The sequence below is a fragment of the Aquarana catesbeiana genome, linkage group LG07, assembly GCF_042186555.1.
Source record: "Aquarana catesbeiana isolate 2022-GZ linkage group LG07, ASM4218655v1, whole genome shotgun sequence".
NCBI classification, from domain to species: domain Eukaryota; kingdom Metazoa; phylum Chordata; class Amphibia; order Anura; family Ranidae; genus Aquarana; species Aquarana catesbeiana.
The window spans coordinates 280,760,715-280,780,713 of NC_133330.1; the positions used below are offsets into that span (position 1 = coordinate 280,760,715).

At 41.9% G+C, this 19,999-nt stretch overlaps 1 protein-coding gene across 2 annotated transcripts in view; it reads right to left on the reverse strand.

The window, feature by feature from the left end:
• BRINP2 (BMP/retinoic acid inducible neural specific 2) overlaps positions 1-19,999 on the reverse strand; it is a 553,098-nt gene that overhangs the window by 75,598 nt on the left and 457,501 nt on the right. For both annotated transcript variants that reach the window (XM_073593405.1, XM_073593406.1), the window contains one exon: positions 2,920-3,156. In XM_073593405.1, the coding sequence (XP_073449506.1) occupies positions 2,920-3,156 (237 nt within the window). The remainder of the gene's footprint in view (positions 1-2,919; positions 3,157-19,999) is intronic.

Sequence of the window (19,999 nt, forward strand, 5' to 3'; positions counted from 1 at the left end):
TTACAGTATGCAGCCCCACATCCCCATAGTGCTCTACATTCCCCCTTCCTACTGAATCTGGACTTTTTTCTCTTCAGACTCCTGGCATTTCAAGAATACATTGCAGCTGTGAGTGACTCTACTGACTTTAGTCTAATAATACTTCCTGTACCCCGTAATATAAGGTCTCTACCGCCATATAGACCTGTAGTTGAAGGAATAGTTATAGCTCCCAACTGTCCCTGATTTTGAGGCACTGTCCCTGATTGTCCCTGTCCCTCTGTCCCTCATTTTGGTTTGATGTATATAGTTTTATATAAAATGCACTGTTTATCTTTCAAAAAGTGTCCTAGTGCTAAATCTTTCATCCAATTTCTAAATTGCTGCATTTATAAATGTCAAAAGCCAATGTAAAGTAATAATAGTGGTAAAAAAAGCATTTGTGGGTTTAACCAATCATTTGTTTTGTACAATTCTCCTTTAAGGGGGTGTGGCAATGGGTGTGTCCTATGCCTACATACTTATGCTAATCGGTGTCCCTTATCAGAAGGTTGGGACGTATGTATATATACATAGCTCCCAACTGTCCCTGATATTGAGGGACTGTCCCTGATTTGAAGCAATGTCCCTCTGTCCCTCATTCCTCCTCATTTGTCCCTCATTTTGTTCTGAGCTATAAAATTGTACATAAAATGCACTTTTTATCTATCAAAAAGTGTTTTCCAGCGCTAAACCTTTCTTCTGATTTCTAAATTGCTGCATTTGTAAAATCTAAAAGCCAATATAAAGGAATAGTAGTGGTAAAAAAAAGCACTTGTGGGTTTACCCATCTTGTTTTTTGTACAATTCTCCTTTAAGGGGGCGTGGCAGGGGGTGTGTCCTATGCCTGAATACTTTTGCTGATAGGTGTCCCTCATTCCCATCTCAAAAAGTTGGGAGGTATGTATATAACACATTAAAGGCCCCTTTCACGCGGGCTGTCTGATCAGGTCCGCCTGTCAGTTTTTCAGGCAGACCCTGCAATCAGAGCCGGTACAAGGTGGGGGCAGAATGGGCGGATGCCCTGGGCGGTACAATTTATTGGGGGTGGGGGGTGCAGTGAAGTATCCTTCTAAAACAGGCACAGCAGTCATTAAATGGCAGACCGTGCACGGACCGCCAGGCCGCCAGTGTAGTAGCAGTCACTGGCTTGCTGGGACTGCGGGTTTCCCAGCAACCAGTGATGTTGCGTGTTGCACCCCGCCTCCTGACCACGGCTCTCACTCCCAGTCTTCTGTCACAAGAGCGCCTGGCCAGGGTGAGACATCACGTGCATGCTCCGCCCCGCCCCCTGCTACACGCGGTTTCCGGTTTTCTGTCACAAGAGTGCCCGGCCGGGTGTGACATCACGTGCGCGCTCCGCCCCATCCCCCTGCTACTCGCGGCTCCCGGCTCCTGGCTCCTATCCTGACTCTCACTTGTGAGATATATCTCGCAGCTTTCCGCCCCTCTGCAGCTTGTGCTGACTACTCCTCAAGGTATGTGGGGCACATGTTTCCTAAGCTGCACACTGATGGGCATAATTTGTTAAGGGGCACTCTGATGGCCATATTTTGTTAAGGGGCACACTGATCGGCATAATTTGTTGTGCCCTTTAACATAAAATGTGCCCATCAGCATGCTACTTATTTGGGCATAATTTGTTAAGGGGCACTCTGATGGCCATATTTTGTTAAGGGGCACACTGATCGGCATAATTTGTTGTGCCCTTTAACATAAAATGTGCCCATCAGCATGCTACTTATTTGCTCCGATGGACATATTTTATTTTAAGACCAACACTAATGGGCACATTTTATGCTAAGGGACACACTGATGGGCACATTTTGTTATGCCCATCAGAGTGCCCCTTAACATAAAATATGCCCATCAGCCTGACCCTTAACATAAAATAAGTAGCATGCTGATGGGCACACTTTATGTAAAGGGCACTCTGATGGACATATTTTATGTGAAGGGGCACTCTGATGGCCATATTTTATTTTAAGAGCAACACTGATGGGCGCATTTTATGTAAAGGGGCAAGCAGATGGGCATATTTTGTTGTGCCCATCGGAGTTCCCCTTAACATAAAATGTGCCCATCAGCATGCGAGCTTATTTTATGTTAAGGATCACGCTGATGGGCATATTTTATGTTAAGGAGCACTCTGATGGGCACAACAAAATATGCCCATCAGTGTTGCTCTTAAAATAAAATATGTCAGTGTTACACTGGTGCCACTAATGCAGCACAAAGGGGTTAAATAACAGGCACTGGTCGCTAATGTATCAGAAACCAGTGGCAATACATTAACCCCTTCATGCTGCATTTTACAAATTGAGTGTGAGTGAACTCTGTTTCTATCGCATTAAACCTAATTGAATCTGTATTGTGTTAAGTATATTCTTGTTTTAAAACGACATTGATTCTTTTCTTTCGTAAAAAAAGGGGGGGGGGTGCAGTTTGCCATCTTCGCCCTGGGCACCAAATTGCCTTGTCCCAGCACTGCCTGCAATGTACTCTATGGGGTGGCGGATGTCAGTGAATACATGTCCGCTGGCACCCTCCGCCATCCGATACAATCCTGTCCGCCAAAAACAGACGGATGATGGCCTATTTTCCATCTGTCCGGAAGATCTAAATGGATGGAACTGGGCATGCGGTCCATTTCCATCCGATCTGCATAGCGGAGCGGACATGGACCTGTCATCCGCCTGCTCAGCAGGGATCAGCGGTGAGATCCTCCATTGAGCAAACGGATTCCGCTTAGTGGAGGTGCCCGTGTGAGTGGCCAGAAGCAGTAAAAACTCCCTGGTAGACAGGACGAAGTTGGGACTTATGACAAGGAGATATTTCACCAGGCTCCACCTATGACTGTAATAACATGTCAGTCCCAATCTGGCTCACTTTGCAACTTACCAGATTCCTCAAACTCTTTGTTCTGACCATTCGCCTGTTCCTGTGTCTGCGTCAGGCTCTTCTCCAGTATATGGATGTCCTCCACAGGGCAGTTGCATTGTGGATAGGCAGGATCACAGTGGCACCAACATTCGCCTCCTTGGCACTCCATCCTTCCCTGGGAGTTACAGGAAATATAGGACAATGCAGCCCTCACAAATTTTACTCGTAAGTACTGAGGAAGCAGTGCCTGCAGCCCTGGGAATGAGAAGAGAGACATATTCCCAATTAGAAGCAGAAGGCAATGAATTTTTCTGAATCCTTATATGTATACATATCAATGCAGAGGCATTCATCTTAATAGAGCCGAAGGGGCATTCATCTCAATATATACCCTGCTGATCTCAGGCTAGTAATTCTAGGAATAGCGTAAAAGGCATCTTCTGCAACCCAAGCTAATTAGCAGGCGCTGTAACTATTATTTATGGGCCTCACCTATTAAAACCAGGTGCACACTTTGTACCTGTTTCCGTCTGCCTGGGAGAGCTATGGAGGAGAACTTGATAGCTTGTCTCCTATTGGCTGAGACCCAGAAACTCTAGTTTAATTACAGCAGCTTCAACATCAATGTCTGATCTAACAAAGGATCCCTGGGAATACAACCTTGGCTCTATTTTAAGCATAAATAATAAATGCAGAAAAAAAAAAGTATTTTATTGGTAAACATCTTTGCATACAATAAATTGGATGTGATTGTGCATTCGCGTCAGGTTCACACTTGCCTGAAAGCGCCTCGCTGACAGAGGAGCTAAATTGTACTGTGCCTATTTCCGAGTGCCCAGTGTCGGAGCGAGCTAGCATAAAATAAACCCAATGACTTAGAAAAACAACAAACAAAAAAAAGAGGAAAGTTTTGAGACTTTTGTGCTTTGATGGATTTAAGACAAAGAGGCAGTATTGTATCTGGCACTGCAAACACGAGTAGCGATGCAAGGAGTCCGAGTTCACTAACAGTTTCATTAATTTTTCAGCAAATCTTGTATCCTGACAACACAGTTTGTTCTCTTTTTATTTCACCAGAGAGGTCTATGTTTGGGATCTCAAACAGGCTTTTCTTGTTTAGAAGTCACCTAAAAGCTTCTAGCAGATTATTTCCAGACAAACGGATAATGTGAAGAAAGAGGAGGGGGTCATCCGCTGCGGCAGGCTGGATGAGAATTTGTGCTGGAATGCTGTTTACACATGTTAAAGACTCTTCCTTACCCATGTAGGGTATCGCAACAGTTTTTTTAATGCCCCCCTCCCCCCCCTCCCTGGCAACATGTACCACCTTTTTTTTTCTTTCTGTCCCACGCTTGCTTTGTCCTCCATGGTTACGAGTAGATAGAAAAAGCAGCCAACGATGGCATTTGTAGTAATCTGTGTCTTTACTCTTGGGCAGGGGTGGGCTACTGCGGCCCACCAACTTTTGCAGAACTACGAGTCCCATAATGCCTCTGCCTGTGGAAGTAACTGTTTTGCCCTGTACACACGATAGGATTTTCCGACAACAAAACCGTGGATTTTTTTCCGAAGGATGTTGGCTCAAACTTGTCTTGCATACACACGTTCACACAAATGTTGTCGGAAATTCTGAACGTCAAGAATGCGGTGACGTGCATCACGTATGACGAGCCGAGAAAAATGAAGTTCAATAGCCAGTGCGGCTCTTCTGCTTGATACCGAGCATGTGTGGACTTTTGTGCGTCGGACTTATGTACACACGATCGAAATTTCCAAAAACAAGATTTGTTGTCGGAAAATTGGAGAACCTGCTCTGAAAGATTTGTTGTCGGAAATTCCGACAACAAATGTTCTATGGAGCATACACACGGTCGGACTTTCCGACAACAAGCTCACATCCAACATTAGTTGTCGGAAAATCCTATTGTGTGTGCAGGGCATTAGTCTTCCCATCATACCTCTTCCTCTGGGAGTCATGTTTGTAACTGTCAGTCCTGCAATGTCTCATGGGACATGTAGTTCCACAACAGCTGAAGGGCTGCAGTTGCCCACCCCTGCTCTTGGGGCCTATTCACATGGGTGGCCAGGGGAGGTAAGGAAAAGAAAAAGGGTATGAGACTTTATTTGTGGCCAATAAAGATGCCTCCTTCCCCGATAATGGAAATATATAGGAGCAGGTTTTGGGACTTTATATGAAACATGCAGCCATGGAGACCTCACGACATAGATGTGTCTGGTGGGTATACCATAATTGCGACACTATAACATGCATAATATAATAACATAATACATCTATAATTATAGCATAAAAAAAACTTTATTGCATAACATAATACATAATAATATGATGGCATATTAACGTAATAGTACACAGTAATAGCATCATGAAAAAACGCCAGACTCATTGTAACGTGTCTCCACAGTAAATAGCATAATTGAAATGAAAGCTTGACGTGTTTTGTAGCTAAAGTGCCACCCCTTCAGGAGCAGATGCAGGGTAGGTGTCTATAAAAATGTTAAAAGTAAATATAAATTGGGTAAGTATGTAATAATATATATAGATCTATAGATCTATATATATCTATATATATAGATATATCTATATCTATATATATAGATATATATAAAGGTCTCCTTGGCTGCATGTCCTAAACTCTGCTCCTCTGTATTTCCAGGCAGTAAGAGGCTCAGCCACAGTTTTACGGAAGCTCACCTAAAGGTAAAATGCAGCTGCTCAGGGCTGTACACATACTGTGGCTGCAATGCTTTCGGGCACAAATTAAACCCCATGTTGCTTTTGGTGAGTTGAAATCACAAAACAAAACAGAGGGCACACAGGCCTAGTACATTATCCTCAATATAAATCTTTAATACGTAAAAAAGGTAAGTATTGCAATCACAAATTGACCCATGTGTCACAGCTTTTCATATAGAAACAGCAGCTTTAGGTCCATGATACAACATATCACATAACAGGTCAAATTTCAGCAGCACAGCAGGCTGACATGTTTGGAGGACTTGCCTCTTCCTGGGTTAGCTCTGAGGAAGAGGCAAGTCCTCGAAAAGCGTCAGCCTGCTGGAATTTGACCTGTTATGTGATACATTGTATCATGGACCTAAAGCTGCTGTTTCTATATGAAAAGCTGTGACACATGGGTCAATTTGTGAGTATAACTTTTTTACTTATTAAAGATTTATGTTGAGGATTATTATTATTATTATTATATAGGATTTATATAGCGCCAACAGTTTATGCAGTGCTTTACAACTTGAGGGTAGACAGTACAAATACAATACACTTTAATATATTAGGAATCAGAGGGCCCTGCTCCTTAGAGCTTACAATCTAAGAGGGAAGGTCAAGAGGTAATAACTGTGGGTGATGTGCTGATTGAGAAGATAAATGTACAGTTGTTAGGTGGGGGCCAGATAGGCTTCTCTGAAGAGATAAGTTTTCAGGGATCGTCTGAAAGTAGACAAAGCAGGAGAAAGTCTGACAGATTGGGGTAGAGCATTCCAGGGGTTGGAAGAGGCTCTGGAGAAGTCCTGAAGGCAAGCATGGGATGAGGTGACAAGGAAGTTTGAGAGCAGGAGGTCTTGGGAGGAGCAAAGAGAACAATTAGGTTGGTATTTTGAAACTAGGTAAGTGATGTAGCTGGGGGTCAGGTTGTGGATGGCTTTGTAAGTTATAGTTAGTATCTTGAATTTAATTAGTTGGCTGAGTGGCAGCCAATGGAGTGATTGGCAGAGGGGTATAGCAGACTCTGAGAGGGTTGTGAGGTGGATGAGCCTGGCAGCAGCGTTCATGATGGACTGAAGTAGGGATAGTCTATTTAGAGGTAAGCCAGTGAAGAGGGAGTTGGAGTAGTCGAGGCGAGAGATGACCAGGGAGTGGATTAGAAGCTTTGTGGTGACATTGGTTAGAAAGGGGCATATCTTGGAGATGTTGCAGAGGTTGAGGCGGCAAATATATTATTCACTAGGCCTGTTTTGTTTTGTGATTTCAGTACATTTAGACTTGCCCAGTCTCTTGAGGGCAGCAAGGCGTGACATATCCAGGCAGGCCAGGATGAGAATTTAGAAAACAACCATTTCTGGGCCCACGTTCAAGTGCAGTAAATTTTGTGTTCGTTATGTACTCTGCTTTTGGAAGGTAGTACTACCACTGAACGCAATCCATTAAGGTGTACGAGACCATGCTATGACTGCCCTGCAATTGTGTGCTATTAGTTAGAAGGCTCAGGTCCTTCTCTTCTCATTCATTCATAAATGAAAACGACTATTTGTAGCTATTAAATCCTCCAATTACTATTAAGTGTAAATTAAACAACATTTTGGGAACTAATAAACCTTTAGAAAACCTTGATCAGGTTTTTAATAATTTCTTAATTTCCTTTTTCCTGTAGTTTTTTTTTTTGTTTGCTTAGTGCACTCTTAGTTTTTTTTATCTTTTTTTTTTTTTAATTAACTCTTGTATTCCCTTCTTACTTTAAGGCCCATACACATGATCCAAAAATCGGACAAAAAAATACCGATTTCTAAGCGATCGTTTGGATCATTATTATAGAGCCTTCGAGAGCCGATCATAACTGTTGATCCGATATTATTTGATCAGACAAGCGCGAACATTTTTCTCATACAATACCAAATTGTACGATTTTCATTCAATCAGTACATTTGTCGTTCGAAAATACAATACAAATACACTACAACACATGACATCATTTCTGATTTTGTATTCTGTGATACGAGAATTTTCGCAACTTTAGTAAACTCTTCATGTTCGATATGCGACTAGCATGCAAAAAAAAAAAACCAGATGATCTGTTGTCCGATTTTCATATTGTGCACACGGGGCTTTAGTTTTTTTGATTTTTAAAACATGTCTTTAAATAGAATGTTAAAGTGGTTGTAAACCCACTAAAAAGAAAAAAAAAAACCTGCAGGACAAAGGCATAATGAATTAGCATGCATAGCATACTAGCTCATTATGAAATACTCACCTTAGATCAAAGCCCCTGCAGCGGTCCCAGAACACAGCTCTGGCCGGCGACATCGCTCCCAGAGTTATTTCTGGATATCGCGGGCTCTGGTGCTGTGTTTGGCTAGGGCCGCAATGATGTCACCCCCGAGCCACCGGTAATGGCACACTAGCTGAAGCAACGGCATGAACGAGCCATTGCTTTAGTGCGCATGTGTCGATGACGGCACATGCAGATGCAGGGGATATCTCCTAAACCAGGTTTAGGAGATATCCAGGCTAGCTACAGGTAAGCCTTATTATAGGTTTACCTGTAGTGAAAAGTGGACGGGTTTACAACCACTTTAAATGAATTGTTATTACTAGTGCAGCCATACTCTTAATGGATGCTTGTTTTTTTGTATTATTTACTTGTATTCTGTCCCTGTCAGAGTACAAGTAATAAGTTGTAAGGCTGACATATGTCTGTCTGAGCTGAAAGCTTGTGACTGGCATTCAATAATCTGTCAGATAGGAAAGATGTTGTCAGGATTTCATCGATTTTTAGTATTATACATAAAATATACTCTGTAAATTCACCGTTTTACCCTCCTCTAGCAGCCCAAACAGAATCCAGTTATTGCCTTGGCCAGACAGGGGCAGAAGAAGCACCTTGCCTTGGGCACCATATTGTGAGGGGCACAGTTTGTATAAACTGTATAATCTCTGTCTAATCTGCAGGACCAAGCAATCAGTTTGACAGCTTATTGATTAATGAATTACTGTAAATTAAAAAAAAAATAAAATAAATCATAAACAACATGTTGGCCTCCTATTAAACCCCAATGAACCCTGTTTTTTTTTAATTAACTTCTTCATTCCCTTCTTCCCTTAGCTTTTTTTATGTTTTTTAAATTTTTTTATTGCTTGCATATAAACATTTTGCATTTGGCAGTGTTTGTGGTGCCAAGTAAAAAAAAATAAAAAAAATGCTTTGTACCCGAAACATGATTGTAGTACCTTATTAAAAATGGGAATTTGTAGTTGACCCTAATTCGTTTATTTTTTTTAACCCTAAAATTTGTGTTTAAAATGTTAGTGCTTGTTACCTCAACATTTTACATTCCTGATATGTGGCTGCTGTACCATGTACTTGTATGAAAAAGTTTCCTATTAAAAACTGACCACACTAAGCAGGAGAGCACACTGCAGTCAGTTCTCTAGTTATGCTGGGAACTCAGTGCACTCTCCTCCAATGATCAGCTTTGTCCTGATACACCTCCCCTGCACAGCCATTTACTGGAAAGCTCAGTGTGCTGCTGTTTCTCCTCCCCCCAAATTCTATGCAGCTGAGAACAGAGGATATGTGATCATTTATAAAAAAAAAGGGAAAATCCATGTATTTAGAATGTTTTTTATATCTATACACAAATGTTTTCCCTTTCATTTCTATTTTAAACTGTATGGCTTGTTTTACAAGGTGATCGTTTACAATCACTTTAACCTGCATTATTATTTTTTTTAACTCCTTCCTACCCTTAGCTTTTTTACCATTTCAAATTTGTTTTTGGGCACCAAATTAAAGCTTAAAGGGGTGCAATTTGGCATCCTTGACTTGACTGCTAGAGGACTTTGTCCGATCACAGTTTATCAACCCTGAGTAGCAAGTCTGCACCATAATGACTGTGAGGAGAGCGTCAGATTTTTACAAATGCCCATTATTGAGTAAGGCTGGGTTCACATCTAAGCCGCATGTGGCTCACAGGAGGGGTCCGGTACGTCCCTGTCCACCGTTTCAGGTCAGATTTCAGCCCGAATTTTTGGCTGAATTCGGACCTGAAACGGACCAAAAGACACACAGAACCCGGTGCAAATTCACACCGGAGCCGCAGCGGAGATATGTGAACCAGCTCCATTGAGAGCTGGTCACAATCTCCTGCTATTGCAAATTGGATGGGGGGACCCCATCCAATTCGCACTAGTGTGAACCCAGCCTCATTCTCTTTAGAACATAGGAGGACATCTGATATGCATGTATGATCAAGCACTCTCAAATACCATAAATGAGCTCATAAATGACTGAACAGAATTGTTCTCATCTGAGGTCCATAACTACAGATATATTGTGTGAACATATTATGATGTGTATTACCCTTAAATGTGGAACGAGAGAGGATTCAAAGTCCAACTCTTTCAAATAAAGTGGGGAAAGGTTAGAACCTCTGCTGGATTTAAATACTGTTTGTGTCAAAATTATGGAGATTTAACATTGCCTCCTATCTTGCCTGGCAACCATCACCTGGAGAGGAAGTAAGGGAATATCACACAAGCAGTAATAAAAACCTGAAAGAGGCTATAACCCCTTGTCACTCCAATAGAGAAAAATAACGTTTTTTTTTTTTTTTTTATATCTATGTCCCTAATGGGGAGATTTATCATTGAATGTAGCCAGGCTTTAACTTTCTGATCATTGCTATTGGCATAATCATATGCACCACCACCCTTGCCCCTCATTATGACAATGCCCAGGCTTGCTAAGAGGTCACTCAGTTCCAAGGCATGACACTTTGAGATGAAGACCGGGACATGCATGTTCTTCATAACTATAAAGTGAAGAAATGTTGGGGACATTTACTGACAGGCAGATGTAAAAAATTGGCTTATGCTGTCACTTGCCAATTGGTTGAAGCTAAATGAAACGGTTAGACATGATTTGCAACATTTAAAGTGTTAGTTCACCTTTACCAAAAAACTGCCTATGCAGATAAGGGGCATCTGTAAATAAAAACAAACTGTGCAGCTCTGACTAAAGTTAAATATTGCTGTTGCTATAGGTGTAGGTTATTTATGTACCTCCCAAAGCCTGACTGGAATACTCCCAAGACACTGCTAGGACACTACTATGTAAGGCCTAGTCATTACTGTTCACTTCCTCCATCACAGAAGCAAACTCTTTCTCGGATTCACATCCCCTCACATGCGCTCTCTCTCCCCAATGCAGTAGCTCTGAGCTCAGAGTTTGAGAGCTCGCCTCTGTGATGGTGGAGGTGAATGTGGGGGGGTGCCACGTAGTGCGGTGGCAGTAACACACATTCAGTCCAGGTGTAATTGAAAGGCTTGTAATGAAGTCAAAGTACAACAGTTCACAACAAGTCTGGTGGAAGGAGGCCCAACCAGGAAGCACTCACAGATGATGGCGTGTAGTGGACCAGGTCTCAGCCGAGCTGACAGCATCTGTCTTAAGGGGTGAAATGCGGCCTGGATGATCTGAGCTCAAGTGGGGTGGAGAGTGGCGAATCCCTAAGCTTTCCCATCTCATATGGAACCTTTCCCCAATGCTAATACTGTCCCTAACAGTACCCACACCCTGGCATGCGCGCCAAACCCAGGAGACAGGGTTTTCAATAGACTATGCCACACCTAAGATGGCCACTAGAGTCACATGGGCGGCCAACATCCAGTAACCCAGGAAACCATGTTCCTCTTGACTTCCTCATTCTCAAGTAGGGATGAGCTTCGAGTTCGAGTCAAACTCATGTTCGACTCGAACATTGGCTGTTCGCAAGTTCGCCGAACAGCGAACAATTTGGGGTGTTCGCGGCAAATTCGAATGCCGCAGAACACCCTTTAAAAGTCTATGGGAAAAATCAAAAGTACTAATTTTAAAGGCTTATATGCGAGTTATTGTCATAAAAAATGTTTGGGGACCCGGGTCCTGCCCCAGGGGACATGGATCAATGCAAAAAAAAGTTTTAAAAACGGCCGTTTTTTCAGGAGCAGTGATTTTAATAATGCTTAAAGTCAAACAATAAAAGTGTAATATCCCTTTAAATTTCGTACCTGGGGGGTGTCTATAGTATGCCTGTAAAGGGGCACATGTTTCCCGTGTTTAGAACAGTCTGACAGCAAAATGACATTTCGAAGGAAAAATTCCATTTAAAACTACCCGCGGCTATTGCATTGCCGACAATACACATAGAAGTTCATTGATAAAAATGGCATGGGAATTCAACACAGGGAAACCCCAAACCAAAATGTAAAAAAAAAAATGACGTGGAAGTCCCCCTAAATTCCATACCAAGCCCTTCAGGTCTGGTATGGATATTAAGGGGAACCCCGGCCAAAATTTAAAAAAAAAATGACGTGGGGTTCCCCCTAAATTCCATACCAGACCCTTCAGGTCTGCTATGGATTTTAAGGGGAACCCCGCGCCAAAAAAAAAAAAAAAAACGGCGTGGGGTCCCCCCAAAAATCCATACCAGACCCTTATCCGAGCACGCAACCTGGCAGGCCGCAGGAAAAGAGGGGGGGACGAGAGTGCGGCCCCCCCCTCCTGAACCGTACCAGGCCACATGCCCTCAACATTGGGAGGGTGCTTTGGGGTAGCCCCCCAAAACACCTTGTCCCCATGTTGATGAGGACAAGGGCCTTATCCCCACAACCCTGGCCGGTGGTTGTGGGGGTCTGCGGGCGGGGGGCTTATCGGAATCTGGAAGCCCCCTTTAACAAGGGAACCCCCAGATCCCGGCCCCCCCCCCTGTGTGAAATGGTAAGGGGTACTTACCCTTACCATTTCACTAAAAAACTGTCAAAAATGTTAAAAATGACAAGAGACAGTTTTTGACAATTCCTTTATTTAAATGCTTCTTCTTTCTTCTATCTTCCTTCATCTTCTTCTGGTTCTTCTGGTTCTTCCTCCGGCGTTCTCGTCCAGCATCTCCTCCGCGGCGTCTTCTATCTTCTTCTCCTCGGGCCACTCCGTACCCATGGCATGGGGGGAGGCTCCCGCTCTTCTCTTCATCTTCTTCTTCATCCTCTTCTCTTCTTCCTTCTTCTCTTCTTCTCTTCTTCATTTTCTTCTCCGGGCTGCTCCGCATCCATGCTGGCATGGAGGGAGGCTCCCGCTGTGTGACAGCGTCTCCTCGTCTGACGGTTCTTAAATAACGGGGGCGGGGCCACCCGGTGACCCCGCCCCCTCTGACGCACAGGACATGACGGGACTTCCCTGTGGCATTCCCCGTGACGTCACAGGGAAGTCCCGTCAAGTCACCGTGCGTCAGAGGGGGGCGGGGTCACTGGGTGGCCCCGCCCCCCGTTATTTAAGAACCGTCAGACGAGGAGACTCCGTCACACAGCGGGAGCCTCCCTCCATGCCAGCATGGATGCGGAGCGGCCCAGAGAAGAAAATGAAGAAGAGAAGAAGGAAGAAGAGGATGAAGAAGAAGATGAAGAGAAGAGCGGGAGCCTCCCCCCATGCCATGGGTGCGGAGCGGCCCGAGGAGAAGAAGATAGAAGACGCCACGGAGGAGATGCTGGACGAGAACGCCGGAGGAAGAACCAGAAGAGCCAGGAGAACCAGAAGAAGAAGAAGATGAAGGAAGATAGAAGAAAGAAGAAGCATTTAAATAAAGGAATTGTCAAAAACTGTCTCTTGTCATTTTTAACATTTTTGACAGTTTTTTAGTGAAATGGTAGGGGTAAGTACCCCCTTACCATTTCACACAGGGGGGGGGGGCAGGATCTGGGGGTCCCCTTGTTAAAGGGGGCTTCCAGATTCCGATAAGCCCCCCACCCGCAGACCCCCACAACCACCGGCCAGGGTTGTGGGGATGAGGCCCTTGTCCTCATCAACATGGGGACAAGGTGTTTTGGGGGGCTACCCCAAAGCACCCTCCCAATGTTGAGGGCATGTGGCCTGGTACGGTTCAGGAGGGGGGGGCGCACTCTCGTCCCCCCCTCTTTTCCTGCGGCCTGCCAGGTTGCGTGCTCGGATAAGAGTCTGGTATGGATTTATGGGGGGACCCCATGCCATTTTTTTTTTTTTTTTTGGCGCAGGGTTCCCCTTAAAATCCATACCAGACCTGAAGGGTCTGGTATGGAATTTAGGGGAACCCCACGTCATTTTTTTAAAAAATTTTGGCTGGGGTTCCCCTTAATATCCATACCACGTAATTTTTTTTTTTTTATTTTGGTTCGGGGTTTCCCTGTGTTGAATTCCCATGCCGTTTTTATCAATGAACTTCTATGTGTATTGTCGGCAATGCAATAGCCGCGGGTAGTTTTAAATGGAATTTCTCCTTTGAAATGTCATTTTGCTGTCAGACTGTTCTAAACACGGGAAACATGCGCCCCTTTACAGGCATACTATAGACACCCCCCAGGTACGAAATTTAAAGGGATATTACACTTTTATTGTTTGACTTTAAGCATTATTAAAATCTCTGCTCCTGAAAAAACGGCCGTTTTTAAAACTTTTTTTTGCATTGATCCATGTCCCCTGGGGCAGGACCCGGGTCCCCAAACACTTTTTATGACAATAACTTGCATATAAGCCTTTAAAATTAGCACTTTTGATTATTCATGTTCGTGTCCCATAGACTTTAACGCGCACTTTTTCACGCGAACTTTTTTCCTGTTTGCATGTTCTGGTGCGAACCGAACAGGGGGGTGTTCGGCTCATCCCTATTCTCAAGCTATATTATTTGAATTTTAGTGCACTGTAGAACTTTTCATTAGGTACAGGTAGGGACTTGAGTTGAAAATCAAAAACATAGGTGCACTATCACTTTAAATAATACAATTCAATATTGAAGAAGAAATTTGTGCAGAATTACCCATATACAGTATCTTACAAAAGTGAGTACACCCCTCACATTTTTGTAAATATTTTATTATATCTTTTCATGTGATAACACTGAAGAAATTACACTTTGCTACAATGTAAAGTAGTGAGTGTACAGCTTGTATAACAGTGTAAATTTGCTGTCCCCTCAAAATAACTCAACATACAGCCATTAATGTCTAAATAGCTGTCAACAAAAGTGAGTACACCCCTAAGTGAAAATGTCCAAATTGGGCTCAAAGTGCCAATATTTTATGCGGCCTCCATTATTTTCCAGCACTGCCTTAACCCTCTTGAGCATGGAGTTCACCAGAGCTTCAGAGGTTGCCACTGGAGTCCTCTTCACTCCTCCATGACGACATAATGGAGTTGGTGGATGTTAGAGACCTTGCTTTCCTCCACTCTCTGTTTGAGGATGCCCCACAGATGCTCATTAGGGTTTAGGTCTGGAGACATGCTTGGCCAGTCCATTACCTTTACCCTCAGCTTCTTTAGCAAGGCAGTGGTCATCTTGGAGGTGTGTTTGGGGTCGTTATCATGTTGGGGATCATGCTCTGCTTCAGTATGTCATAGTACATGTTGGCAATCATGGCTCCCTCAATGAACTGGAGCTCCTCAGTTCTGGCAGCACTCAAGCAGCCTCAGACCACGACACTCCCACCGCCATGCTTGACTGTAGGCAAGACACATTTGTCTTTGTACTCCTCACCTGGTTGCCGTGACACACACTTGACACCATCTAAACCAAATACGTTTGTATTGGTCTCATCAGACCCCAGGACATGGTTCCAGTAATCCATGTCCTTAGTCTGCTCACCAAACTTTTTGAGGTCTTTCTTGTGCATCATTTTCAGCTGCAGGGAACAAACGTGTCCCCCCCCCACTGCCTTCCGCTGCTCTTTCTGGGCCTCCCATCCCACCGGGAGACCCGAGTCACCAGCCGAGGCATCTGCCAGCTAGGCTGAGACCTGTACGAAGCCAAATTTGGCTCCGATCGGGTCTCCGATGGAAAATTCCAGAAGCGGTGTCACAACGTCACTTCCGGTTTACTTGGCTGCCAATGGTGCCGATTTAAAAAAAAATGTCAGTATTCAGAATCGCAGTTTTTGGCGATCTAACTTTACTGTTTAGTGTTTTTTCATTTAAGAAAGTGTCTCTTCCTCCCCAAAAATGCGTTTGAAAGACCACTGCGCAAATACCGTATGACATAAAATATTGCAACGATCACCATTTGATTCCCTAGGGTCTCTGCTAAAAATATATATATAATGTTTGGGGGTTTTAAGGAAATTTTCTAGCAAAAAATATGGATTTTAACTTGTAAGCAACAAATGTCAGAAAAAGGCTTAGGCCTGAAAAGGTTAAAAAGCCACTCACATGAGAAATTAGAAGATCAGCAATGTACAAAGTCTCAAACTGCGCTGCCATGAGTTCCACTGGCGTGCATGATGATGTCACTAGCCAAAACTCCACCCACAAGTCATCTTATACGCCGGCAGGGCTCGTGGCGGCACTGTTTGAGGGTTTGTTCATTGCTGATTTCTCATGTGAGTGGCTTTTAAATAAAAATATTTAAGCATGTTTTAACCTACTACACTGTGAAATCTGACCTTTATTCCTTTTATGGCTCACATATTACTGATTTGGAGCCTTGCTGAGCCAAGCTAATAGTGAAGAGTGCATAGCTGTGTGATAGCCAGATGTATTTAATCTTGTTTTTTGTGAGATCTCGATATCCAGGAAGGAGCTTTGCAGCACTTGGGACTCAGATTTAGAGTGCACTTGTTGTATGCTGTGGTTCACAGTTTCTGTTGAGTATCTTTGATTAGTATTTCATGGAAGATTATCACAGAAGCATAGGCGTGCGCACAGGATGTGCACCTAATCACCCTGTGCTGCGCAGATATCGTAAAAAAATATTGTAAAAAAATAATAAAAAAATAAAATTGTAAAAATAAAAAAAATTAATAATAAAAAAAAATAAATAAACTACTGACACCAAACTCTGCCCTACTGTCATCATCCACTGCTCTACTGACACTGTTCATTGCCCTGCTGCATATATACACACACACACAGCACACACAAATGTGTGTTTGAGCTTTGGGGTGCACACCCCAATGAAGTCTGTGCACACCTATTAACAGAAGCTTTCACTTCACAGATTTTTTTTGTGTGGTGAACTATTTTTGTAATATACTGTATATTTATCACATTTTTTCAGTTATTCATATTTTATTCACATGTAAACAGGTAATTCTACACAAATGTCTTATACTGAATTGTATCGTTTAAAGTGATAGCACACCTATTTTTTTATTATATGTTTTTTGTCTAGTATTCAAGCATTGTAGAATGCTGCTGTTAACACTGGGTGTTTTTTTTCTGTTAACACTGAGCACATTAACTTTTTCTAGCTTATATAGGGACTTGAAGGTACTTACGCTTAAAGGAGAACTTTAGGCAACACTTTTTTCCATTTTGGATAAAGTAAGGGAGGGTTATAAACCCTGTCAGATTTTTTTTTCACCATATGTGTCCCATTGCATAGATTTTCCTGCAAATTAGGGGAATTTCCTGGGGACCCCCAGGTCACCAGAACTAGTGTCCCCTTTGGAATATTTCCCCTCTATTACTTTTCTGGGGACAACCCAAAATGTGGGATTTTCTTTTACTTTCCAAGATAATGGTAAACAGGACAAATAAAGTGGGTGAATCTCGATAAAGGGGGCAATAGACTGCAATAAAAACCTGACAAGCTCTCTATTCCTTCTCCACGCTATCCAAAACTAAAAAAAAAAAAGTTTGGCCTTTAATCAGTTACTTTTAATTTAAGCAACTGCTTAACTTGCTATGTTGGATGGAAAGTGCTAAGTCCAATATATGTTCTGGTGTTTTTGATTTGTTTGTGGATGTCTGCAACAAGAATCATTTAGTCTTTGTCAACAATTAAAGATTCTCTAAATAACTATGACCAGTTATTTCCATTGAGTGAAAAAATAACTATGACTGCCACTGAGCGAAAAAAAGACTCTTGGGGGCCGTACAGATCAAATATCTCCAACATGTCCTATCTTCTTTTTGTCACCAAAGGCTGGTCAATGCTTCATTCAGTCATTCTAATTGTATCGACCCATCTTCTTGTAAAAAACTTCTCACCTTCCCCTACTTTCAACCTTTTCCAAGAAAATAGGAGTTTCTCAAGGAATCTTGTCCAGTAATGTATCCAAAAAAGGAAACTAGTCAGATCATCTGAGCCTCAACTGAAACGTAGAGTATTAATGCTCTGCCTGTCCTGCTTCTTCAAAGGTCAGTTTTTGACATCTATAAAGTGTTACAGAAAAAAAGCATAGCTTGAACAATCCAAACCTTTGTAAAGACACATTGGTGCTTTGGAAAAATCTTCTCTAAGCCCCTTATTGCAATTCTGCCAAGTTTTAGACTGTGTTGTATTTATTGACTGCTGGAGTCCTTCTCATTGATTATTGATTCCAGGAAGCTGAAACTGTCTACAACTTCAATGTCTTCATTGTCAACTTTGAAAATGAATATTATGCCTGTTGTCATCTCTATTGTCTTTTTTAGCTCTAGCTATAATCCCAGTATTTCACTTTTTTTCTTTATCTTATTTTAATTCTTATTTGTATAAGTACTGATATGAAAATGTTAGAGCTTAGCAAACCCAATATATTCTACAGTATACTAGTGCACAGAGATAGGAGACTTAGAGGCAATAAAAAGACCTATATAAATCCTTCAAATGATTGCAACATTATATTTTTGAAATATTATTAACATATCAAATTATGTTACTCTTCGGCCTAGTTCTGGAAAGAAAAATATGTGAAATGCTAAAGGAATGGGTTAAACAAAACCTCTTCCTAAGAATGCTAGTTGTCTAGGTGCCAAAATGTGGAATGCTAAAATTATGGGTTAAAAGAAACCTCTTCCTAAGAATGCTAGTTGTCTAGCTGTCATTATGAGAATCTTTTCTGTTTCACTGATCTAAAACAAGTATGCAGCTAGTAAAGTCAAACATGGAAGTTTTTTTTAATAGTTTTTTTTTAGTTACTCATAGAGAAAATTACAAACAATGGGCAAAAAGTCGCCCAGGGCGATATAAAGAAGATACATATCAACAATACTAGGTTTTGTACAGTAGATTTTGCAACACAACAGTGGTAGAACTGTTAACAATTATAATAAATGGATACTACAGTTACTACACCAGTCAATCCAGGGTTGTCAGAATTTGTCAATAGTTGCATATAAATCAGATCTGAAAGACAATGATTTTTCATATGTGTACTGGGTTTTCCTTGTCAAAAGAAGTTTATTGAGTATACAATGTTATAAAGATACATAAAGTAAGTTTACAAGGATCTATAAAGTAAGCTCATTGTTTTACAGTAGGGTTTATATAGGTAAATATCATGAAATTTCAAATATTAAACATTGGGTTCACGTAAACCTAAATTAAAGATATATATCATTTCTTTAGTTACTTTTGTAGGTATTTAAATGATTTATACCTACTATACATATTGTTTACAAGTAGAGTGTATATAGGTCAAATAAATTCTGATAATGAGCTTTAATCGTAAGGTGGAGAAAAGGAAAGAGAAAGAAGAAAAAGGGTTGAAAGGTAGAGGTATGGTCCACAAGGTTGTCCCGCTCATCAGTTTATTATTCTTTTTAGTTCTCTTTGAAGCCTTAGAATGGGTGTCTCTGTAAGTCATTTAATCTGTTACCATGGCAACAGGACAGAGTCATTGAAATTTGACAGGAACTGTTGTTTTATCCCAGGATGCCAAAGTTTTTCAAATTTTGGAATTTGATTTTGATCGATGGCTACCATCTTAGCATGGGACATTGTATTATTCATTCTGTGAATTGTTTCTGCTAGTACCAATGTAGGAGATTTCCATGATGTGTACTGGGTTTTAATTAAGGGAATAGTTTCAGATGGATTGGGTGCCAGCTGAGTTTTCCAACGCCTTACTATAACAAGTCTTGCTGCCAGCAAGAGGTGAAGTATCTAGTCAGGAAGGTTTCGATCCCTAAAGTGAGGCTAGCTAAAGCTGGATAAAATGACATTAAGAAACCTATGATGTCCGAAATAATCCAGAAGATCGTCTGTCAGAAACTAGTCAAACATTTACAAGACCATAAAATATGGAGTAAATTTCCTATGTGGCTGCAACCCCTCCAGCAAAGTGGAAAGCTAGAAAAAGACAGCTGGGCTAAGCAATATGGAGTGCAACACCAATGGGATACTATTTTCTGTTCTAGTTCCCAATGGTTAATGCAGTGCATTGCTTTGTACACAGAATGAAATGTTCTATGCCATAGAGAGGTAGTGCAGGTATTGTCTAAGTATGCCTCCTACTTGAAAAGAGGTGAAGTTTTATAAAATTATAGTTTGTCGTGGAGCAAGTTGTAAAATAAAGAAAATGCCCTTTCTAGGTGGGGAGGGAAAAGTAAAAAACTGCCAGACATTAGGATGGGTAGAAAGT